The sequence below is a fragment of the Oncorhynchus keta genome, chromosome 17 (genome assembly GCF_023373465.1).
Source record: "Oncorhynchus keta strain PuntledgeMale-10-30-2019 chromosome 17, Oket_V2, whole genome shotgun sequence".
Taxonomy (NCBI): domain Eukaryota; kingdom Metazoa; phylum Chordata; class Actinopteri; order Salmoniformes; family Salmonidae; genus Oncorhynchus; species Oncorhynchus keta.
Genome location: NC_068437.1, coordinates 41,830,993 through 41,856,355, shown reverse-complemented (window position 1 = coordinate 41,856,355; position 25,363 = coordinate 41,830,993). Strand labels below are relative to the sequence as shown.

Below are 25,363 nucleotides of genomic sequence, written 5' to 3'. Positions count from 1 at the left end.
AACTTGGTCCGTTAACGTTAGTTACATAACGTTAATCATCTGACATGAAGTTACTTGTTACAAGTCAACTTATTTACATTTACATTTATCTTATCCATTGAGACAAAGAGCTAGCCAGCTAACGTTAGCTAGCCGGATAAGCAAGCACATTGCGTTTGCCAACACCAGCTAGCTAGCTTAATTAGCAGATGTGGCAAACGTCAGCCAGCTAATGTTAGCTAACGTCAACGCTCAGAAGGCCATATGTTAGTTAGCCAACGACAGAAAAACAAGCTAACGTTAGTTACATTTGTTTACGTTACAAAGCCAACAATTATATAAACACTAGTAAGCTGGTCAAGGGACTAGCGATCGATTAGTCACGTTGTCAATGGAAATACATTGTCAACAAAGTAACTAGCTAACGTTAGCTAACCTAACTGCTAGGTAATTTAACTATGTGTGTGTGTGTGAATGAATGACCAGGTACCGTAACTAGCCAACTAGTGTTAGTTAACGTTGACTAGTTCATATAAAAACGTTAGCATGACAATGTTCTCGGATTACAGCATCCACAAACTCGAAATGAGTAAGCCATGTTAAACGTTAGATGGTCATTTTCACTAACCAACTCTACTTTGAGATGGGACCATCCAACTGTTCCTTGTAGTAAGTACGCTAGCTTGTCTTTGCTCACGTAAACTACGACGCCTAACGGGTAGTCGCACACTTTTTAGCTTACTAATGTGTCCTAAATATTTTTTAAATATCGCCGATTCTTTGCAATATGTTAAAAAAAACGTACCATGGTTCCCAAAATGTATTTGTGATATTCATTCCTTTTGGGTTGCTCGCCTTCCAGTACGGTTTGATTTTTCAAAATAAAATGGCGACTGTCATCCCCGCGCGCACACAGTGCAGTTTTCACTTTAGTGCTCGAGCCCGGGCTCGCGTCACTATAATTGTGCATGCCATGCTTCCTTCCACATGAGCTAAATAGAAAACGAGATCAATTGATAATACATTTATCCTAAATGTACTTGGGCCATGCACCTAATACCATCCACCAAAAATAGTTTGAATGTAACAACAGTCAATGTAGATATACCCATAGGGCTGATTCTGATCATATGGCAACTTCATTGTAATCTCTGTATATTTAGTTTCACGATGATCTTTTCTAAAAGAGGACTATAATAACAGTATATTGTTTGGTTTCCAGGCCCCCCTAGTTCATACTCCGTCAGTGTCACTGTTCACAGCTCTGAAATTACAGATGGGTTGGAGATGGCCCCATTTGGTTGGGCTGAGAACAGCTTCTGACATATTGCTTACACCAGTCATGAACTGTTTTAAGGCTGTCCAGACTCCATGCCTTTCAAATCAGTGAGCACGGAAGAGATTGAGAAAAGGGGCACAGCAACAATTTAGTGTCTTGGGTCTCTGTGTCCCCCTACTGCTGAAATATGGAACTCCAACACAAGGCACATTACATTTGTGCACTGTTGCGTAATGATGACCAACCTGCTATATGTAAGTTTGGTACTATGAAAACCTCTAGCACTGTTTGATCTCCAAGCACATTGTAACATTGTAGATGGAAATAAAATGTTAAAAAATTCTTGCTTTACATTAGCTCTCACAGTAGTCATTGGTGACAGACGTTCATTCATGTGATCCAAGCCTAGCTACCGCACCAAAGGCCTTTGTCAAGGAAATATCTTACCCAGTCTTAATGATGCAGGTTAGTGGTTGAGAATAAGGAAAACATCACTTTAAAATATGTCATTATTTACAAGCCACATTGGGATACAGAAATAAACATTCAAAGAGTCATTGCAATGGGTTAGTGTCAAGACAAGCTTAATGTTTTCAATGATTGAAATAAACTATTATAGACATTCAACCAAACAGCAGACTGGAAATAGACCCCATAACCAACACTTCCCACAAATGTAAAAATAGTCTAAAATTCAGTTAAATACTGTACAATTAACAGTAGTCTACTGGAGAACAAGACTTTGCCAGAAGGCCAGTAATGCCATGCATGATCAAACATGTTGGGACGATGAAAAGTGAAACTGTTTTGTTGAGAGTAACTAAAAAGCAACTCATGAGCTTCACCCTTTCAGAAGCTTAGACTTTTTGTTATTGTGGTTTTACAGGGCCTGGGAATAGAATTGGAAGTCAAGCTTCTCTGAATGAATCTCTCCTCAGCATCTTGTGGCTCTATACTCCAGAAATGATACAATGACTGAGGTTAAAGTGCAGACTGTCAGCTTTCATTTTAGGGTATTTCCATCAATATCGGGTGAACCATTTAGAAATTACAGCACTTTCTGTGTATAGTCCACCCATTTTTAGGGGACCAAAACTATTGGGACAAATTCACATGTTTTAAAGAAGTCAAAAGTTTAGTATTTGCTCCCATATTCCTAGCACACAATGATTAAATCAAGCTTGTGAATCTACAAACTTGTTGGATGTTTTTACTGTTTGTTTATGTTTCAGATTATTTTGTGCCCAAAAGAAATGAATGGTAAATCATGTAGTGTCATTTTAGAATACATTTGATTGTAAATAAGAATTGACCGTTTCTAAACACTTCCATACCGAACAAAAATAACACAAAACAATGTCAAAGATTTTACTGAGTTACAGTTCATATAAGGAAATCAGTAAATTGAAATAAATTCATTAGGCCCTTATTTATGGATTTCACATGACTGGGCGCAGCCATGGATGTGCCTGGGAGGGTATAGGCCCACGCACTTGGGAGCCATGCTCAGCCAATAAGTATTTGCTTTTCCCTACAAAGGCCTTTATTACAGACAAAAATACTCATCACCCACTCAGACAATCCTGCAGGAGAAGAAGCCGGATGTGAAGGTCCTGGGCTGGTGTGGTTACACCTTTCAGGTGGATGGATTATCTTGGTAAAGGAGAAATGCTCACTAACAGGGATGCAAACAGGTTTGTGGTCCACATTTGAGAGAAATAAGCTTTTTGTGCGTATGGAACATTTCTGTGATTTTATATTTCAGCTCATGAAACATGGGACATTAATGTGGATGCTACCCCGATTACGGATATTCCTGAATGAATTGTGAATTATGAAGAGTGAGAAAGTTAGATGCACAAATAATATACCCTCAAGACATGCTAACCTTTCACCATCTTAATGGGTAAATGATATGTGCGTCTGACTTTCACACTCATTCAAAATTATCCGTAATCATGGTAACGTCCACATTAATGTAGAAGTGTTTGGAAATATCCTATTCTTATTTACAATAAAAGTGACTCCAAAATGACAGTACATTATTTAGCATTAGTTTCTATTGGGCACAAAATAATCTGAAACACAAACAACAAACAGCAAATGCATCCAACAAGTTTGTAGTCACAAGCTTGATGTAATCATTGCATGCTATCAATATGGGACTAAATAAACTTGAGACTACTTTAATACACAAGTGAATTAGTTCCAATACTTTTGATCCCCTAAAAATGTGTGTGTGTGTGTGTGGGTGGGTGGGGGGGGGACCATGTACACAAAGTGCTGTAATTTCTAAACGGTTCACCCGATATGGATGAAAATACCATCAAATTAAAGCTGACTAACCTCAGTTACTGTATCATTTCAAATCCAAAGTGATGGAGTACAGAGCCAAAACAAAGAAAAACAATTCACTGTCCGAATACTTTTGGAGCTCAAGCACAATGGCTAAATACAGTAGGGAGCCAGGCAGATGGCACCATGAGCATGAGGGTGTGGATTAAAAGTCAATTCATGATGGGAACTCAGTTGTCACAAATACTTGAAGGGGGGCATCTAAAGCTATTTGATATGCTTAAATCTGAAAGTTAGTGCAATATGCCTTGGCAGATAGCATATAAGAATGGTGAGGATTTAGTAGATGGTTCAACATCACGTGGGGTCACCTCTGTTGGCATGCTCTTTGCTAAATGCAGAAATAGGATTTGTATTATAGGATCTGCATTTCTACTAAATGCAGAAATAGGATTTGTATTCAAGCGGTTGCTTCTTTTGAACCACTCTACAGAACCACTCTGTAGCACAATGTCCACAAAATAAATATTTCAAAGTTCTTAGTCTAGAAACAGCCACCACCAAAGAGCCCTGAGCAGTTGTAATATAGTACCGCAGTCCACCATTCACTTATTGAAGTGACGACGATTGACAACATGTATGAACAAACTTCCCAATAAAAGTTGGGAAGACAGGCAGGAGTCAAGCTCACAACTAAAGGGGTTTCCTAGTAACACTCGTAATACCAATGCACCTTTTTTTTTAATGTAAATAAAATCAATGATCAGAAAGTGTCAACGATGATGGGTCATTTCATGTTGCTTATGAAAAAAAAAACATTTAAGAAAGAGAATGTGTCCCTGAGAAAGACACCAACAGGAGCAATCTCTCACTTCACCCATTCATTTTTGGCATTATCACCAACAAAAAAAGACCAATTCCAACTGAGGTCTTTCAAGCCAAGGATATAGTGATAGGGAAAATAAACATACATTAACTAGATTAGTAGCCATAATTACACTTTGTACAATTATAAAATGATCAGTTTCACTTAAGACACATTTATATAAAAAAATCAAATTCATACTAACGAGTAAGACAAATATTCTTTGATAATATCAATCTTTGCCGACCTAGAAGATCTCCCAAACATTTAAAATCTAATTTAGGTCCACTTGTTAGTAGATTTTGGCTTAAATCCACCCAATACAAATGTGATAGAGGCAACAAATACAACCGGTTTGCGAATATATAAAAAATAAATCACACACCCGTTACATCAACCATTGTAACAAGATTGTCATATCAAAGCCATTAACTTTTTTCACAATACATAATTCAATACCAGCAAAAGAAAAACAATAAAACACAAACACCAAAAGAGAAAGTTAAATAAATTAACAATAACATATATTTTCTGTAAATACATTCTGTACATTTGCAACTTTATATATTTTTGCAATTTCAAAAGCCTTTCATAATAACAGCACTTTCAAGGTCCTGCCCTCATTTGACCAATAGGTGGCACCAAAGGAACACATTTGATATGGTCAGTGATCCAACTATAGAGCAATGAGGAGTCATAACCCCTTCAGTAAACAGAACTAGTAAACTTAATGCGTTGGGAGAGGTATTCTTGGAATGGCTTAATGCATTAGCGACAGATAGCTTTTACATACTGCGAGGCTGAGGTGCCTGGAGTGCTGCATCAAAATATACCCCCCTCTCAAATTCAATCACTGGTGATTGTAACAAGAGGGTAGACAAAAGGATAACATGAATATGCACTTCAGCACCATTTAAAATGAGTTCAAACACCATAGCGTCATTCTTGATCTCAAGTCAGACCAAACCAACACATGACAATGTCCCAAAGAGTGGTGATAAACTCTGGTAAGCAGAAAGCAGCCTCTTCACTTGCCATTCTTTTTTTTTATTTTTATTTTTATTTTTTTTATTTCACCTTTATTTAACCAGGTAGGCTAGTTGAGAACAAGTTCTCATTTGCAACTGCGACCTGGCCAAGATAAAGCATAGCAGTGTGAACAGACAACACAGAGTTACACATGGAGTAAACAATTTAGCAAGTCAATAACACAGTAGAAAAAAATGGGCTTAAATTCTTGGCTTAAACAACAACATTTGCTTGTTGTGGCATAATAACTAGTGTTGGTTGGAAGGGCTAGTGCAAGCATAAAGTAAAAAGCAACAGCCAAAATAGATACGACAGCACGTGGCTCAGATGCAAATGTTGTTCTATCAAACGCCATTTAAATTCCCAATGTCATGCGTCTTTGTACAATCTTGTGTTGTTGCGGTGCTTCAATTCTGAAACAAAGCCATATTTACTGTATAGCTCGATGGCCAGATCATATACAATCAAATGTCATTGCTGAGGATCCATGCAGTTTCTTTTTTCTTTTTACAGCGCACCATCACTTCACCATGGGAAACTGTGTGCTTTCTTCTGTAAATCAATTATCTTGTTATCCAATTATAGGGCTGTCAAACGATAAAATAAATTGAGTTAATTCCAGGATTTACTGTGATTAATCATGATTAAAATCGCAAATTCAGAATATGCTCAAATTGAGCTGTAATTTTATATTTTTTTACATGAAAAGCATTACAAGAATATTGAAGTCTTGAATTTGTCCAAAGTAACGGTTAGCCAAATCAGGTAAATTGATAAAGCACACTTTCTTTAACCTAAATGTCAACTTGTTTGGACATTGCATCGTTGTTTTTATCTGTATAGATTATGTATTTTGTATGTTTCAGTTTATTTTGAACGCTTTCAGACAATGCGATTAATCACACAAAAAAATGTAATAAAATGAGCGCACTAAAATTAACTCAGGTTAACTGATTAACTCTGAAAGCCCTCCATCCAATACTTCCACATCAAGCATGTGGCCATTAATGTGTCAGGTCAATCCATCCAAGCAATGATTCTTGTAAAATGTGAGTCACAACCGAAAGAGTATATGGTCAGGGGGGCGAGTTGTCCCTTCTCAAAGTTATTTCTGTAGACATCAGGGTCTTGGGTGCTATAGCAAGAAGTGGTTGTTCCTGCTCAGCTTGAGAATCTTCCTTAGTCTCTGCTTAGCGGTGGCCTTAGGATGTTTTCCTGAGGAGAAAAACATTGCACAGAGATCAATAAAAAAAAAAGGATGAGCGAGAGAGGAATAAAGCTATGCTAATTCCAGCTACTACTCCAATAGATTAGCTAGATAAAATATATAAATATGGAGTCAAACCTTTAGTAGCTTGATTACTGATGGGTGGGGTGTTTGGTGCGGGCCTCTTGGAGGGGTGCCGGGGGGGTGACAGGGAAGTCTCACTGTACTGGTTGTCAGTCCCTGAGCTGGGGTCCAGGCGGAGGGGGCTAGAGGCAGCCTGAGAGGGGCTTTGGTCACCCCAGGCCTCGCTGCTGTTACTGTTACTCCCACTGCTCTGATTGGCCATGAAGTTCTTGTTCTCCTGGATCCTCTGGCTAAGCTCGGCTCGACACTCCTTACGCACATGCTGCTGTGCCCTCCGCTCATCCTAAAGGAAGGGGAGACTATACTTTACATTGGATCTGCTGTTCTTTGAACAAAATCCCAACTTGTTACCTAAAGAGGAATATTAGTAATTCAATTGTTTTAATTTTATTTCACCTTTATTTAACCAGGTAAGCTAGTTGAGAACAAGTTTGGCGACGAGTATGAAGCGAGGGCCAGCCAATGAGAGCGTACAGGTCGCAGTGGTGGGTAGTGTATGGGGCTTTGGTGACAAAACGGATGGCACTGTGATAGACTACATCCAGTTTGCTGAGTAGAGGGTTGGTGGCTATTTTATAGATGACATCGCCGAAGTCTAGGATCGGTAGGATGGTCAGTTTTACGAGGGTATGTTTGGCAGCATGAGTGAAGGAAGCTTTGTTGCGAAATAGGAAGCCGATTCAAGATGACATTTTTGATGCTTAATGTGAGTCTGGAAGGAGAATTTACAGTCTAGCCAGACACTTAGGTATTTGTAGTTATCCATGTATTCTAAGTCAGAGCCGTCCAGATTAGTGATGCTGGATGGGCGGGCAGGTGCGGGCAATGATCGGTTGAATAGCATGCATTTAGTTTTATTTGCGTTTAAGAGCAGTTGGAGGCCACGGAAGGAGAGTTATATGGCATTGAAGCTCGTCTGGAGGTTAGTTAACACAGTGTCCAAAGAAGAGACAGAAGTATACAGAATGGTGTCGTCTGCGTAGAGGTAGATCAGAGAAACACCAACAGCAAGAGCGACATCATTGATGTATACAGAGAAGAGAGTCGGCCCGAGAATTGAACCCTGTGGCACCCCCATAGAGACTGCCAGAGGTCCGGACAACAGGCCCTCCGATTTGACATACTGAGCTCTATCAGAGAAGTAGTTGGTGAACCAGGTGAGGCAATCATTTGAGAAACCAAGGCTGTTGAGTCTGCCAATCAGAATGTGTTGATTGACAGAGTTGAAAGCCTTGGCCAGGTCGATGAATACAGCTGCACAGTAATGTCTCTTATCGATGGCGGTTATGATATCGTTAAGGACCTTGAGCGTGGCTGAGGTGCACCCATGACCAGCTCGGAAACCAGATTGCGTAGCGGAGAAGGTATGATGTGATTCAAAATGGTCAGTAATCTGTTTGTTAACTTGGCTTTCGAAGACCTTAGAGATGCAGGGTAGAATGTATATAGGTCTGTAGCAGTTTAGGTCTAGAGTGTCTCCCTCTTTGAAGAGGGGGATGACCGCGGCAGCTTTCCAATCTTTGGGAATCTCAGACGATATGAAAGAGAGGTTGAACAGGCTAGTAATAGGGGTTGCAACAATTTTGGCAGATAATTTAAGAAAGAGAGGGTCCAGATTGTCTAGCCCGGCTGATTTGTAGGGGTCCAGATTTTGCAGCTCTTTCAGAACATCAGCTATCTGGATATGGGTGAGGGAGAAATGGTGGGGGCTTGGGCGGGTTGCTGTGGAGGGTGCCGGGCAGTTGACCGGGGTAAGGGTAGCCAGGTGGAAAGCATGGCCAGCCATAGAGAAATGCTTATTGAAATGATCAATTATAGTGGATTTGTCAGTTGTAACAGTGTTTTTTAGCCTCAGAGCAGTGGGTAGCTTGGATGAAGTGCTCTTATTCTCAATGGACTTCAGTGTCCCAGAACTTTTTTGAGTTTGTACTGCAGGATGCAAAATTCTGTTTAAAAAAGCTAGCCTTAGCTTTCCTAACTGTCTGTGTATATTGGTTCCTAACTTCCCTGAAAAGTTGCATATCACAGGGGCTATTCAATGCTAATGCAGAACGCCACAGGATGTTCTTGTGCTGGTCAAGGGCTATATCTATTCCTGGTTCTACATTTTTTGAACGGGGCATGCATATTTAAGATGGCGAGGGAGGCACTTTTAAAGAATAACCAGGTATCCTCTACTGTCGGGATGAGGTCAATGTCGTTCCAGGATACCCCGGCCAGGTCGATTAGAAAGACCTGCTTGCAGAAGTGTTTTAGGGAGCGTTTGACAGTGATGAGGGGTGTTCGTTTGCTCGCAGACCCATTATGGATGCAGGCAGTGATCGCTAAGATCTTGGTTGAAAACAGCAGAGGTGTATTTGGAGGGTGAGTTAGTTAGGATGATATCTATGAGGGTGCCCGTGTTTATGGATTTGGGGTTAAATCTGGTAGGTTCATTGATAAGTTGTGTGAGATTGAGGGCATCAAGCTTAGATTGTAGAATGACCGGGGGGTGTTAAGCATGTCCCAGTTTAGGTCACCTTGTAGCACGAGCTCAGAAGATAGATGGGGGGAAATTAATTCACATATGGTATCGAGGGTACAGCTGGGGGCAGAGGGAGGTCTATAGCAAGCGGCAACAGTGAGAGACTTGTTTCTGGAAAGGTTAATTTTTAGAAGTAGAAGCTCAAATTGTTTGGGTACAGATCTGGATAGTAAAGACAGAACTCTGCAGGTTATCTTTGCAGTAAATTGCAACACCGCCCCTTTGGCAGTTCTATCTTGTCGGAAAATGTTATAGTTAGGAATGGAAATTAAGGTTTTTGGTAGTCTTCCTAAGCCAGGATTCAGACACTGCTAGGACATCCAGATTGGTTGAGTGTGCTAGGGCAGTGAATAAAACAAACTTAGGGAGGAAGCTTCTAATGTTAACATGCATGAAACCAAGGCTTTTACGGTTGCAGAAGTCAACAAATGAGAGAGCCTGGGGAATGGGAGTGGAGGTAGACACTGCAGGGCCTGGATTAACCTCTACATCACCAGAGGAACAGAGGAGGAGTAGGATAAGGGTACGGCTACAGGCTAACAGAAGTGGACGCCTAGTACGTTCAGAACAGAGAGTAAAAGGAGCAGATTTCTGGGCACGGTAGAATATATTCAAGGCATAATGTACAGACAAAGGTATAGTAGGATGTGAATACAGTGGGGGTAAACCTGTGCATATTGTGATAATGAAAGAGATATTGTCTCTAGAAATACCATTTAAACCAGGTGATGTCACTGCATGTGTGGGGGGTGGAACTAAATTGTTAGCTGAGGCGTGTTGAGCAGTGATAGAGGCTCTACAGTGAAATAAAACAATAGTTACAAACCAGAACAGCAATCGACACGGCATGGTGACGTTAGGGAAATGCATGCATAGCCGGGTGATCATACAAGTCCAGTGCGTGGCTTCAGGCAGCTAGCGGCACGGGGCTAGCAGGATAACAGAAAGGCCTTAGAGGGATGACGCGATGTAGGGAAGTCTGTTGTGGTCCCCTCGTGCAGTTACATCAACGGACAGACCAGCAGGGCTCCGTGAGGTAAACCAGGCCAATTGGCAAAATATGTATAGTGGCCGAAGACGTATGTCCGAAGGGCCTCTTAAGCCAGCAGTCCAATATGCTTTAGATAGCTAGCAGGCCGCAGATAAGCAGCTGTGCGTTCAGGGGTCATTAGCTGCTATAATTCCAGGTGAAAAAAATAATAATAATCATTAAAAAAATGTAAAATATATTTTAAAAAATAGGTTCAGAGCTTGCGGTAGGAATCCGGAGATATGGAGAAGAATAAGTCCGACTAGCTCTGGTTTGAGTCGCGCTGTACAGACTGGCGAGAGTTGTCCGGGATAAAGGTAGCTGATGACCGCTAGCAAAGGATAGCTGACTGCTAGCTAGTGGCTTCGGAATGTATTCGATGGGCCTCGTAAGCCAACAGTCCGTTGTGCTCTAGACAGCTAGCATTCAGGGGACCTTAGCTGCAAAGGTCGGAAGATGAGAAGGTTCAGAGCTTGCGATAGGAATCCGGGGATATGGAGAGAAAAATAGGTCCGGTATGCTCTGGTTGAATCGCATTGTTCAAACTGGCGAGAGCTTTCTGAGCTAAAGGTTAGCTGATGACCGTTAGCTGATGACCGTTAGCTGGCTAGTTTATGTTGGAGAGATTCCAGTAATAGAGGCAAAGAAAAATACGTTAGAGAAAAAGCAGGTCCACACCACATTGGGTGAGGCGGGTTGCAGGAGAGTATTTTGAAGTAAGGGTTTAGATTTTTTTTTAAAGATATGCGAAGAAAAATATATACAAATATATATACATGGGACACGACAAAACAAAGGACAAATACATCTGACTGCTACGCCATCTTGGACCCAGCGGACGGATCAGCAGGAATACAGAGAGTGATTCTGATGTAGTCTCAAATTAGAGACATCAGACTCAGTCTCAGCATGTGCAGGCATGACCCATTCACTCTTGATTATAATTATTACCTGACGGGTCAGTGTGGAGTTGCTGTCTGAATCATCCCCTGATACAGGCTCTTTTCCACCTACAGGACAAACACAGAGAAATTTGACTGAATCTGAATCAATCTGAAATTGATTGAATTAGGGGCTTAGTCAAATTGAAATCTTGAAGTTTATAAGCATTTCAGGACTGGAGTGTACCACTGTCGGGGGACTGATGAGCCAGGCTGGACCACCAGGGCTCCTGGGCAGTGCCGCTCTCCTCTGGTCGCTGAGGATAAAGCAGCCCTGCCATGGACAGCATGCCCTCAACAGCCTCCTCTTCTGTGGTTGGAGAGGTAGGGCGTTGTCTGCAAACAAGTGTAGGAACAACTTAATGAATCTCTTAACTCAACTGGATAATGAATTAATCATGCACTGTATGAACTAATTTCCCCCATTGTATTTGTAATGCATTGGATTGATGCATACAGAATCCTTAGAACAAGAATGCCACTTGGTCCATTCATCCATGCTTCCTGTACCCTTTGAGTAGTTCGTGAAAGTGGTGAAGGGCCTGGCTGGCCTGGTGTAGGTCCTTCACACTGCCTCGCGCCATCCTGCAATGCTCCTTATCCTCCCTTTCCTCCTCGGAGCTCCCCGAATCTTCCCCCGAGGAGTCCTTTGTCTGCACAGTCACACAGATGTGTCAGCATTTATAACTTAAACAGTTCTGTGTGAAGGAGAGACAGGGCCTTGGGGAGGAAGTGGGATTAGCTACCTGCAAAGAGCAACGTTCTTCGGACTCAGAGTCTGAAATGTCGGAGTACACTACGGCTCCTTTCCTGAGATCGGAATTCACTCTTTCGAAATAGTCTGAGTAGGAACAAGAGAAGGATGAATTAAATATCTGCACCTAAATGTTAGGTGAAATTCTGGTGCATTCAAAGATGAGCCCACCTAAACAGTTGATTGACAGCTGGTGACTTGACCAGTTAGACTCACTGCTGAGGGGGCTGGGTTTCTCCTCTCTCTCGTGGTCTTGGTGCTGTTCCAGCTTGCTGTCATTGAGCTCGGTCTTCACCAGGACCCCTTCCCTCTGGTGGTCGCCAGTCCTTTTACCGTCCCGCACCGGACTACTCTTCACACTTATATGACGACGCTCATCTCTGTGCACACATACACACAATAGTAAGAGGAGAAAAAGCCTAGAGGCAAACAAATTACAGCATATGGCATTTAGGTTATTATTTAGGTTCAAGTTTATTTAAGTGATGAGTTGAAACATGTAAAGATCGCATAGCGCAGGTGGTACATCCTAACATGTTAAGGTTGTTACAACGGCAGCTCTGAGTTGTAACATGAAACCGCTCCAGCCAATAAGTAGAGCAGTGCAGAGCATCGTTAAAGCCAGTTGGAGGTGTTGGGTGTTGAGTAGGTGGTGAGTTCTTCCAGTTCACCTAATAATCCTGCCATTGCACATCACCAGAAGGAGGTTGTTGTCCAGGCTCCTCTCCACCGCTGCAGCAGACGCCATGGACGTCTTGTTGAACTTGGCCATCACCGTGGAGCTGAATGGAACATCCTGAGAAAAGGGAAAAGAGATTTACTTTAACAAAAATGTATAATTAACCTAGCCTCAGTGCATGTCCTCCAAGACATGGATAAACCAGGAGAAATGTAGTCATTGTAAATAAGAATTTATTAACTGACTTGCCTAGTTAAATAAAATAATTTTTAAAAACTATGGGTTACACAAGCATCATGGGGGAGAGGGTCGTGTGTCAATGCCCTCACCTCCTCAAAGGGTCCCACCTCCAGCCTCTTGAGCACTTGTCGCGTGTGCAGCTCCAGGATCTCCAGGTTGGAGGGGGTCTTGGGCGCATGGTGATGGTGGTGGTGGTGCCGTAGCCGTCTGGCTGTCCTGCGAGCATGATGTCCAGCCTTGTCAAGAGTCGACCGCGTCAGTGGGCATGGTCCACATCCCTGAGATTTCACTGGCTTGCTACCTCCACTCTGCTGCTCCTCCTCCTCCTCCTCCTCCTGTGGTCAAGAGATGCTAGTTAGTACAGAACCACAATGCTACAATATCCAGCTTCAAAGAAACAGTGCTTTTGACCTGGTATTTATAAAAAGAGAAAGGAAAATATTCAGGGACAGCCAACTTTTACTCAATGAGCACAAATGTTTACAACCAGCTCCAAGTAGGAAGCGTCAGTGTCCTTGTGAGTCAGAGAATTTCTTCTCCTTTATGTTCTCACATAACAGCCTGATGCCCTCTCTCCCCTTCCTGTCTCCACGCTGGGCCTTACCTCCAGGTAGCGGATTTCCTTTGTGAGTTCTTTAATCAGATGGTTGGGTCTGATATGGTCCGGGACATCGCTGGCCTGCTCTGTGACCTGAGAGGCAGAAAGCAGGGGGACAATGAGGGGCTTGTACTGTCTTGTCTGCAGATGGTGGTTAGTTTCCCAGACAGATCATACCATCACACCGGATACAACCTGCCCACCATTGGCCTTGAAGGAGCCCAATGTAGATTACATTAGAATGTAGATATTGTGACCAAATGTCCAATTCTGTAGAGTCAGATGTTGCACAGACAAAAGAAGCCAATTTGCCATCGAGAATCTGTTTTTCTGTAGTATCCTACCTCTCGTTTCAGCCAGTTTTTCAGTGCATTAATCAAGGCTTTCACTCCATCTGTTAGGTAGACTGGGGGCTGGCAGTTATCCTCTCGTAACTCTGAGAATCATATGAGAAGGATGTTGAAAAAAAGGACAGAAAGTCACATCACCAAAACATCAACAAACTCCTCCGCTGAGTGGTATTTCTCTCACCTTTTAGAGTCTCCAGTAGATTATTGGCCACATACCAGCAGATTGCCTCAAAGTAAGGGAATTTGAAGAGGTCCGGAGTCTTTAACCGCCACTCCATTTCATAACACCTGTAGTTGAGGATGCAGCAATGGAGATCAAACACAGCTCCACAGGGCTGAGACCTAGGCTGAACACATTTAATATACTCAAATGCAGGACAACGGGATGATTTTACGGGACAGTTTAGTAGCTAGCCTCCATTAATATTTTTAAGTACGTGATTGGTTGACGATAAGACATTGACCTATGTCTTTTCTTGCACTGCGCAGAATATCAGATCTCAACAACGATTTTAAAAGTGTTTAACATCACCAGTAACACATTCCTATGTTATATGTCTTGTCATAAGCGGGTTGGAATGTCAATTCACATAAAATTAATAGGAATTCTGACTGAAATATATGACAAAACAAACTATTTTTGTAAATTAGTGGCATTTTAAATTCGGGACTAAATGTGGGACTGTCCAGAACATGTGGTCACCCTAACAGAGACCCATCCCACTGGGCACAGATGTCAGTTCAATGTCTAGTTTAGATTTTAAAAAAGAAAAAATTATACACTACATGTGGACACCCCTTCAAATTAGTGGATTCGGCTATTTCAGCCACATCCGTTGCTGACAGGTGTATAAAATCTTGTGCACAGACATGCAATCGCCATAGACAAGCATTGGCAGTAGAATGAACCATACTGAATAACGCAGTGACGTTCAACGTGGCACCGTCATAGGAAGACACCTTTTCAACAAGTCAGTTCATCAAATTTCTGCCCAGCTTGAACTGCCATGGTCAACTGTAAGTGGAAATGTCTAGGAGCAACAACAGCTCAGCTGCGAAGTGGTAGGACACACAAGCTCATAGAAAAGGACTGAGAGTGCTGAAGTGCCTAAATTTTTGTTGTTGCCTGTCCTCAGTTGCAATACTAACTACCAAGTTTGAAAGCAACATCAGCACAAGAACTTTGGCAGTAACTTGAAAATTGGTTTCCATGGCCGAGCTGCCGCACAGGTAGACGGCAGTGGTTAGAGCATTGGACTTGTAACCGAAAGGTTGCAAGATCGAATCCCCGAGCTGGCAAGGTAGAAATCTGCCTCTGAACAAGGCACTTAACCCACTGTTCCTAGGCAGTCATTGAAAATAAGAATTTGTTCATAACTGACTATCACTATGCACAATTCCAAGCGTTGGCTGGAGTGGTGTAAAGCTCACCGCGATTGGACTCTGGAGCAGTGGAAACGTGTTCTCTGGAGTGACTGCTTCACCATCTGGCAGTCTGACCGATGAATCTGGCTTTGTCGGATGCCAGGAGAACGCTACCTGCCCCAATGCATAGTGCCAACTGTAAAGTTTGGTGGAGGAATAATAATAGTCTGGGGCTGTCTCATGGTTAGGACTAGGTCTCTCAGTTACAGTGAAGGGAATCAATGCTACAGCGACATTCTAGACAAATCGGTGCTTCTAACTTTGTGGTGACAGGCCCTTTCCCTGTTTCAGCCTTTATTTAAACAGGGAGTCACACAGATTAAAAAATATATATATATTTTGCCTTGTATAACATTACAATAAAAACAGAATAGAACATACATGTATAAAACAATATAATTCAGCACACAATAAACATATTTAATAAAAACAATCACATTCAACTGCATAGAGGTCCTCAATCAATCATTTAAACTGCCTGAGTGGCACTAACACATCTAACTGCAGTGAATTCTGCAGATTGCACAGGGGCAGTGTGGAACACAAAACGAAGTCCATACAGAAATAGTTTGTTGAGATCGGTGTAGAAGAACTTGACTGGCTTGCACAGAGCCCTGACCTCAACCCCATCAAACACCTTTGGGATGAATTGGAACACCGACTGCGAGCCAGGCTTAATCGCCCCAACATCAGTGCCTGACCTCACTATTGCTCGTGGGTGAATGGAAGCAAGACCCCGCAGCAATGTTCCAACATCTAGTGGAAAGCCTTCCCAGAAGAGTGAAGGCTGTTATAGCAGCAAAGGGGACCACCTCCATATTAATGCCAATGATTTTGGAATGAGATGTTCAACGAGCAAATGTCCACAAACGTTTGGTTATGTTGAGAATATACAGTACCAGTCAAAAGATTGGACATACCTACTCATTCAAGGGTTTTTCTTTATTTTACTATTTTCTACAAAAATGTGTTAAACAAATCAAAATATATTTTAGATTCTTCAAAGTAGCCACCCTTTGCCTTGATGACAGCTTTGCACACTCTTGGCATTCTCCCAACTAGCTTCACCTGGAATGCTTTTCCAACAGTCTAAGGATTTCCCACATATGCTGAGCACTTGTTGGTCTGCGGTCCAACTCATCCCAAATCCCAAAATTCTTCACATCCCTGTTAGTGAGCATTTCTCCTTTGCCAAGACAATCCATCCACCTGACAGGTGTGGCATATCAAGAAGCTGATAAAACAGCATGATCATTACACAGTTGCACTTTGTGCTGGGAACAAAAAAAGGCCACTCTAAATTGTGCAGTTTTGTCCCACAACACCACAGATGTCTCAATTTTGAGGGAGCACGCAATTGACATGCTGACTGCAGGAATGTCCCCCAGAGCTGTTGCCAGAGACTTGAATGTTAATTTCGCTACCATAAGCAGCCTCCTACGTTGTTTTAGAGAATTTGGCAGTACATCCAACCAGCCTCACAACCGCAGACCACGTGTAACCATGCCAGCCCGGGACCTCCACAGCCGGCTTCTTCATCTGCGGGATCATCTGAGACAAGCCACCCGGACAGCTGATGAAACCGAGGAGTATCTGTCTGTAATAAAGCCCTTTAGGTGGGGAAAAAAACAAATTCTGATTGGCTGGGCCTCGCTCCCAAGTGGGTGAGCATATGCCCTCCCAGGCCCACCTAAAGCTGCGCCCCTGCCCAGTCATTTGAAATCCATAGATTAGGGCCTAATGATTGTATTTAAAATCGACATATTTTCCTTATATGGATGTTGAAATTGTTGCATGTTGAGTTTATATTTTTGTTCAGTACACACACACATTCCTGAAATCCAATCAGTTTTTCACATTGATTCAACACATTTTCTTGTTGTTGTTAAAATGAAGTGGAAACATTGTTTCATCTAGTTTGTGCCAAGTGGGATCACGGTCAAACCATACAGACATTCTACCACTACTTCATCACTGGCCATTAAAAATAAGATAACAGCGGTGTATTTGGCCATTAATTTCATAATGTTATTACTTAGGTTAATACCAATAAGGACAGTTAATAAAATACGCATAGGCCAGGTGGGGCAGTTTTTCAGGTGCTCACCTGAGCTGCATGCCTATGTTGAGGTTGTGGAGAAAGTTCCCACCGAACGCCATGCAATCCTGAGAGGTGAGAACAGCATGGATCCATCCTGGGGAACACAGAGGATGATGGACCAAATCAACGGCTACCGATGTGGAGCAAAAGGCTAGTAAGCACGAGGCAAAAACAGCCTGCCAACTGAAAATCAATCCATCACCCTCTCCAGTTTCAAGTTTCTCTGAACTCTGCTTGGCATGCAATATATTTAAACATTTACTTTTGGAACATTTTGGAATTCTTGTTTTACAGCTGTATATGTTTAAGACACAAAGGGTTTAGGAAAGGATTGTATTATTACACCAGAGGATATATCCTTCCATCTGGCAGCAGTGCAGCCAAACAGGTGTGCCAATGCTGTGCCGGTGGACCCTAAACATAATAAATGCTCTGTCATGGAGGGTGAACATGGAGCTGCTGTGCCCCCAGCAGAGAGGATGGTAGGCGCTCAAGAGATTATATGGATGGCTGAAACCAGATGGGGTTCTCTCTCAACCACTGCCCGTCTGCAGGTCGTCTACATACCAGCCTTCAATAGCCCAACACTGACCTTACTTACCAGGGGACCTTTGGCTTCCCGTGACAATTAAAGTGTCTGAAATGGTTTATGTTACAACATACATTACCGGTCAAAAGTTTTAGAACACCTTCAAGGGTTTTTCTTTATTTTTACTATTTTCTACATTGTAGAATAATAGTGAAGACATCAAAACTATGAAATAACACATATGGAATCATCTAGTAACCAAAAAATGTGTTATACAAATCTAAATATATTTTATATTTGAGATTCTTCAAATAGCCACCCTTTGCCTTGATCACAGCTTTGCACACTCTTGGCACAATCCCCCACTCTTAAAATTATTTTTAGCTGAACTGTTCTTTCAGTTACATTCATCTACAATGTCAGGAGATAGACTAATACAACAAATATATTTCTATGCACTTAGAAACACATTATTGTTCCCTGGGGAAAATTGTGAAAAAAATTGTGAAGCATCCTTACCTTGCAACACCCTGGAAAGCCCACCCAAATGCACATCGAGATTGGGAAAGGGAAAACCTAGTCAGTTGCATCCGCGGCATTTAACCCAACCCCTCTAAAATTGAAAGGTGCGGGGGGCTGCCTTAATCGACGTCCACATCGTCAGCACCCGGGGAGCAGTTGTTGGGGGTTAAATGCCTTGCTCAAGGGTAGAAAGACAGATTTTCCACATTGCCGGCTCGGGGATCCGAAACAGCAACCTTTCAGTTACTGGCTCAACGCTCTTAAGTGCTAGGCTACCTGCTGCCTCATGGCTACCTTATTTATGAGTGTCATTGATAAACAATGTCTTTACATGGGGATTAACATTGTTTGCATATTAAAGAATGCTGTTTGTGTCCGTTTATATATGGAGGGCCCGTGTGTGTGTACTGGAGGCCTGTGGGAGCGATTTGACAGGTTGGTGTAGAGGGACCATGAGCGTGACCCAATATAGACCAGGGCCGGGCAGCTCTCCCAGCAGGGAGCCACTCGTAATCTTAGTGTCTGCTAGCATCATCAGCCCAGAGAGCTTTCACACGCCCCAGCCCACCAACTGGGAAGCCATGCGGTTTCCATCTAGTGAAAAACACATACATACATACATACATACACACATACAAAATCATACACAGTGCCTTGCAAAAGTATTCATCCCCCTTAGCATTTTTCCTATTTTGTTGTTCCAAAAATATGGAAGAAGGAACTCTGGTCAGATGAGACTAAAATTGAGCTTTTTGGCCATCAAGGAAAAAGCTGTCTGTTGCAAACCCAACACCTCTCATCACCCTAAGAACACATCCCCACAGTGAAGCATGGTGTTGTCAGCATCATGCTATGGGGATGTTTTTCCATCGGCAGGGACTGGGAAACTGGTCAAAATTGAAGGAATGATGGAAGGTGCTAAATACAGGGAAATTCTTAAAGGAAACCTGTTTGTCTTCCAGAGATTTGAGACTGCGATGGAGGGTCACCTTCCAGCAGGACAATGAACTTAAGCATACTGCTAAAGCAACACTCGAGAGGTTTAAGGGGAAACATTTAAATGTCTTGGAATGGCCTAGTCAAAGCCCAGAACTCAATCTAATTGAGAATCGGTGGTATGACTTAAAGATTGCTGTACACCTGCAGAACCCATCCAACTTGAAGGAGCTGGAGAAGTTTTGCCTTGAATCATGGGCAAAAATTCCAGTGGCTAGATGTGCCAAGCCTATAGAGACATACCCCAAGAGACTTGCAGCTGTAATTGCTGTAAAAAGGTGGCTGTACAAAGTATTGCCTTTGGGGGGGTGAATAGTTATGCACGCTCAAGATCTGTTTTTTTTTGGTCTTATATCTTGCTTGTTTCACAAAAAAGTGGAAGGCATGTTGTGTAAATCAAAACGACAGAAACCCCCTAATAAAAAAATACATTTTAGTTCCAGGTTGTAAGGCAACAAAATAAGAAAAATACCAAGGGGGTGAATACTTTCGCAAGCCACTGTGTGTGTGTGTGTGTGTGTGTGTGTGTGTGTGTATGCATGTATGTATATAAATAAAGCATCACCTATTTGACTTGCCATATGATGTGGTGAGGACCATATGACGTGAGGAAGTTCTGTGAACCACAGTTGACGGAAGGAAGATGGCATGTGGTTCTGGTGTCCACGGTGACAAAGTGGTTCACTCAGGCCCTTCGGCGCTTAGTTGAAGACACAATCACATAGGCCTTCCTGTGAGACACCATCAAAGGCTAGCTGGCCCGCTCAGTGTCAAGTAGAAAAACAGCTCTACAGCTCATTATGGCTCTTGTGTTTTTTAATGCCCTGAAGCAGAACTTTGGAAATATAGTGCTGTATATGAGGCATTTTGAAACAGTAGAGAAATTTGAACACTTTGAACTCAGACAAGTTCCTTATAAAAAATTAACACATTTTGTCCTGAGGTGTGAACAGAGACAGTTGCAGAAACATAGTCTCTCCTCACCTGTGGGGATGAGGACGGTGGTTCCCTGCGGCACCACACACTTGTAGCACTGGTCCACCTTGTCCCCGAAGAACACCTCGCTCTGGTTGGGGGACGAACTCCACACCTCGTATAGTGTAAGATTATCCTGTGTCGGTTTGATCAAGTAGAAAATCTTCTCTCCCTTCAGGACAAATATTAAACATTTGAATTACTAACATAAATGTACAGTAGCGTATCTGAGGGGAATATTTGTGGTTAATCATGCTGGGCTGTCAGACAACATAGCCAAAGCAAACAGACTTGAACAACTCTGAAGCCTAACCGTAGCACATATTTCAAAAGGGATATGCTGCGGTCTGAAGATATACAATATGCTGAGCACAGCAATTCCACAGTTTACCCAGAGTACATGGTACCACACAGATGTGCCTCCGAAGTCTATGTGGAAGTCTGTGTAGCTGTCCTTCACCCCCATCAGGCAGTACTTCTGAACAAAGGGCTTGGGGAAGAAGGAGTCCTCTGGCCAGTAGTTCTCCACCCAGGACATATTCTGAGCGATATCAGGCACCACCACCAGCTCTGCCATCCTGAGAGAATACAAAATGAGAGTTTAGTGATGTTCTACCAGTAAGGCAGAGTCGTTTGTCACACAACTCATCTTTCAATACATCCATCATTGCGCACTAATAAGGCTAAATCGTTCCGTCATGCGGCACCTTCAGATCACTGTTCAGCCAGGCATTGACCAATGAGATTCATTTAAAATAATGCATTTCTCCCGACCTCTTTGCCGTTTTCACTTTCTGTTTTACAGATCGCCCACCAACAGTTGAGGCCTCGTCTTATCGTAGGGGGATTGGCTTCATCGTCCCCTGCCTGCTAATCAGGCAGAGCTGATGGTTCTAAATCAGTCGGCCCTAATAGGGTTCCTCCAGAGGACAACTTTTCAGATGACAATACACATTTTCTAAAAACAATACAGCCGTTCAAATGATCATTTCCACTGTGAAGCCTGGTAGAACATTGATGCTCAGTTATGAAGGATCAAAGCTCAGTCTCTTATTTTTTTCTAAACCTTTCCGTCTCTCTAAATAGGCTGTAAGCAAAGTGCCTGTTGGCAGTGGATCCCTTCTGCTTGTCTGTAGTAGACAGCATATCTTCAATAGTGCCGTCAACGCTGTACTTCTGAACTCAGCAAGAATTTGCATCCCTGCTGTTTGGAGTGCAATGCTCATCTCACTTCTATATTTGCAAGCATGGGGAATATACATTTAGACCCAATTATAGTCCTACAATTTCACTGAATCACAGGAGTATTCACTAAATTATAGCAGGTAATCTATAACAATTAAGTGCTTTTAGCTACAAATATTATAATTATAATGGTGAATATTTAGTGAAGCCAGAAAACATTAAAGTCAATCCAAATTATACATTGATCAAAGCAGCAACAGGACATGTGTTAACTGCGAAAAGTAACCAATACTTACTTGGTGTCTGAAAACTCCAGACTGATCACGTTCAGCACCTTTGGCCTATGAGGTTTGTAGTAATACTTGACAAACTCTCGAAGCTTCATTTTGCTGTCTGCCTGTCTGGCAACATCAATGACATCCACGATTTTGTCACCACCTGCAAGAGAATGTGTCAGATCAGATGATTTATGCCATGTGGGAGGGAGTTCAGCCTAAAGGGCAGTTTAGGAAAGGACATGCATTAACACTTGAATGTAGAATGTTAGGCAAGGACAGGTGACAGATGGATTTTAAATTATATTACAGCCATATTATTAGGTGTGACTCATGATGGAATATCACAGAACAGCAGACTGATAAATGCTAAGCTCTGCTTTAAAACAATTAATTAAAAAAAGAACATTTTGAATTATACCAGGTATAACATAATCAAACCAGTCCAATCCCTGCCCTCTCCCCCAGCCCAGCCACGGGGCCAGTCAGAGCCACTAGAGTTCTCAAGCGTAGTTGTCCTTGTCTCAGGATGGTAAGTTGGTGGTTGAAGATATCCCTCTACTGGTGTGGGGGCTGTGCTTTGGCAAAGCGGGTGGGGTTATTTCCTGCCTGTTTGGCCCCATCCGGGGGCATCATTGGATGGGGCCACAGTATCTCGGCTGACCCGTCCCATCTCAGCCTCCAGTATTTATGCTGCAGTAGTTTGTGTCGGGGGGCTAGGGTCAGTCTGTTATATCTGGAGTACTTTATCCGGTTTTAGGCTGGGTTTCTGTACAGCACTTTAAGATATCAGCTGATGTAAGAAGGGCTATATAAATACATTTGATTTGATGAAGGTTGCAAGGTGTTAAGCTTGCTGACACTTTCATAACCCCCCTACTACTTCTGATGGAAACCTCAGTGCTGCTGCAGTCTCCCCACTGGAGGAGGTGCATTGAAACATCCAAAGCAATCTCTCCAGATCCAATTACTGTACTCTCAGTGATGAAGGCAGCAACAGGAGGAGGGAAGGCTTGGAGGGGACCTAGTAAGAGTTGGTTAATGTCTTTCATGTGTGTAAATAACCTCACCTGTATACAACTGGCAAACGGCAAATAGAAAATGGCGGAGGGGTGAACAGACCTGCCATTAACATGGGGCAGTACCAGGACAGCTGGTGGTTGTGCAAGCCCATCCCCATTTGGACCCACTGGCCACCTCCTGATGTCAGGGAACAGCTAAAGGCAGAGCAGCCTCACATACAGAACAGCCAGGAGAACACTTGTGTACAAATGGGGAAGGGCGCTGCCTGGGCGTAGTATGACCAACGACAAGTGGGGGCAATAAATCTCTCCAGCCACAAATGTCCTAGGCAAATATTTATGGTCCTCATATAAGCAATTATAATCCCTTTCATCAATCTTTCCATCCAGTGACAGTCAGGGACCAGAAGCACAGGTTTCCTGGAGAATAGATGGGTCTTTCTTAGTTCCAGGTCTGAAGTGCGTGGATAGTGTGATGTAACAACCATGCTCCGAAAAGGGCAATAGCTGATTTACAACAGGTTTGCCATTACGCTAAAATGGAGAGATGGCATGCAAAACACATTTTTCAATACAATAACTTACAGGTTAGCAGTCAGAGTGCCCACTGAGCTAAATTGATTAGTGAATGCTTGGGTTGTTGTGAAGCATTTAAACATTCATGTGAATATAATAATACATGTATATAGCGCTTTTCATTAAACAGAATCTCAAAGTCTCTTTAAAAAAAGATATATATGTCAATATGAACAATGTCAGAATTTTTTTTGGGACTAATCTACCCCCAAAGAGACCCACACATGAATACGGCCATTCATTGACTGGAACATTTGGATTTGACTGTCAGGTTGACACCTTAACACCACAACCTTAGCTTAAAAGATGCACTATGCAGAAATCGCACCGCCATTTCCTGATTGCTAAAATTTTAATAGTTCACCTAAATGCAGTTTATGTGAAACAAAACAATCAAGTATAGTGTAGACAATCATTGTACCATTTAAACCGCTGTGAAATATATTTTCTTTAACCAAAAATATTGTATTTTCAGCTGGTGTACAAAACCAAAAGTAAAAGATGCAAAAACAAAACTTAAGAATGGGAAGCATAGAATAACGCACATAGAACAGATATACAGCTTCTTAGACTGACGTTCAATGAGAATGAAATGTGTGTTGGTCAGGGGGGGGAGCACGGGGGCCTCGATCAGTGCACGTTTGAGGGTGTTGAATGCCTCACACTCCACTGTCCAAGTGAAATCCTTGTCCTTCGGCAGCAGGCGGTTCAGGGGAGCAGCGACACTTGAGAAGCCCCGTACAAACCTCCTGTAGTACGAGGCCAGGCCCAGGATGCTCTTCAGCTGACGCTGGTCGGTGGGCCAGTCTCTGACAGCCCCCACCTTGTCCTCCATGGTGCTGATCTCCTCCTTCCCCACTCGGTGGCCTAAGGACGACACCTCTCTCCTCATGAAGTGGCACTTCTCGTGGTGGATCTTCAGACCTGCGGTAGCCACCCTCTCCAGCACACGCCGTAGCGCCCCCAGGGCTGACTGGAAGGAGCTGCCATGGGCCAGGATGTCATCGAGGTATACCAGACTGCTGTCAGGGGATGCCATCCAACACCCTGTCCATCAAACGCTCAAAAGTAGCTGGAGCGTTGCACAGGCCGAAGCACAGGACCTTGAACTGCCAGTGTCCTCTGTTAGTGGAGAATGCAGTTTTGGCTCTGGCCTCTGGGGAGAGGGGCACCTGCCAGTAGCCACGGCGGAGGTCTAGTGAGGAGAACCAGGAGGACCCCCTAACCAGGTCCAGCGACTCATCGATACGTGGTATGAGTCCTTCCTGGTTACCTCAATCAGACGCCTGTAGTCCGCACAGAACCTCAGCTTGCCCCCTTCTTAGGAACCATGACGACTGGCACCACCCAGGGACTGTCTGAGGGCTCGATGAAGTCTGACCGCTGCATCTCCAACACAGCCTTGTCTGCCGCCTCCTGGCGTGCCAGCGGGATACGGCGGGGACGCATCTTGATGGGTCGAGCATCACCTGTATCGATCTCATGCTGCACCAGATGAGTCTGACCCACCTCTTCCTCACTCAGTGCAAAGCTGTCTCTGAACTCAAACAGCAACTGCCACAACCGTTCCTGCTGCTCAGAGTCAAGGCCAACACAGTTCCTCCCCCATATCTCCCTCACTGCAGACAGTGTCCTCCTCTCCCGTCTGGGGTAGCTGGGCTTTGGGCGCGGCCCGGGCTCACAGAGGGCTGTGTCATGGAGGTAGCTGGGGGAATGTAACACACAGCCGTAGGTGACAGGGGGGCTGGGGAAAAGTCACACACACAGATGTGGGGGAGGGGGGGCAGCCATGAGTCTCTGCTGCTTCAACTGTTGGATTAAAGGGTTTGATGAGCTGAGGGAA

General features: G+C 43.2%; 1 protein-coding gene across 6 annotated transcripts in view; it reads right to left on the bottom strand.

The window, feature by feature from the left end:
- Window positions 1-4,275: 4,275 nt before the first annotated feature.
- Window positions 4,276-25,363, bottom strand: part of LOC118395862 (lysine-specific demethylase 7B-like) — a 50,783-nt gene continuing 29,695 nt past the window's right edge. The window contains exons 5-21 of one of the 6 annotated variants that reach the window (XM_035789845.2): window positions 21,944-22,085; window positions 20,854-21,040; window positions 20,472-20,634; window positions 20,053-20,187; window positions 17,447-17,534; window positions 14,096-14,202; window positions 13,909-14,000; window positions 13,571-13,657; window positions 13,056-13,301; window positions 12,719-12,843; window positions 12,219-12,427; window positions 12,040-12,134; window positions 11,804-11,946; window positions 11,481-11,629; window positions 11,304-11,362; window positions 6,793-7,081; window positions 4,276-6,662 (exon numbers count right to left, since the gene is read on the bottom strand). In XM_035789845.2, coding sequence (XP_035645738.1) covers window positions 6,583-6,662; window positions 6,793-7,081; window positions 11,304-11,362; window positions 11,481-11,629; window positions 11,804-11,946; window positions 12,040-12,134; window positions 12,219-12,427; window positions 12,719-12,843; window positions 13,056-13,301; window positions 13,571-13,657; window positions 13,909-14,000; window positions 14,096-14,202; window positions 17,447-17,534; window positions 20,053-20,187; window positions 20,472-20,634; window positions 20,854-21,040; window positions 21,944-22,085 — 2,396 coding nt within the window. In that variant the 3' untranslated portion in view covers window positions 4,276-6,582. Of the gene's footprint in view, window positions 6,663-6,792; window positions 7,098-11,303; window positions 11,363-11,480; window positions 11,630-11,803; window positions 11,947-12,039; window positions 12,135-12,218; window positions 12,428-12,718; window positions 12,844-13,055; window positions 13,302-13,570; window positions 13,658-13,908; window positions 14,001-14,095; window positions 14,203-17,446; window positions 17,535-20,052; window positions 20,188-20,471; window positions 20,635-20,853; window positions 21,041-21,943; window positions 22,086-25,363 lie in introns of those variants that run through there. The other 5 variants (XM_035789846.2, XM_035789847.2, XM_035789848.2 and 2 more) reach the window with 5 other exon arrangements.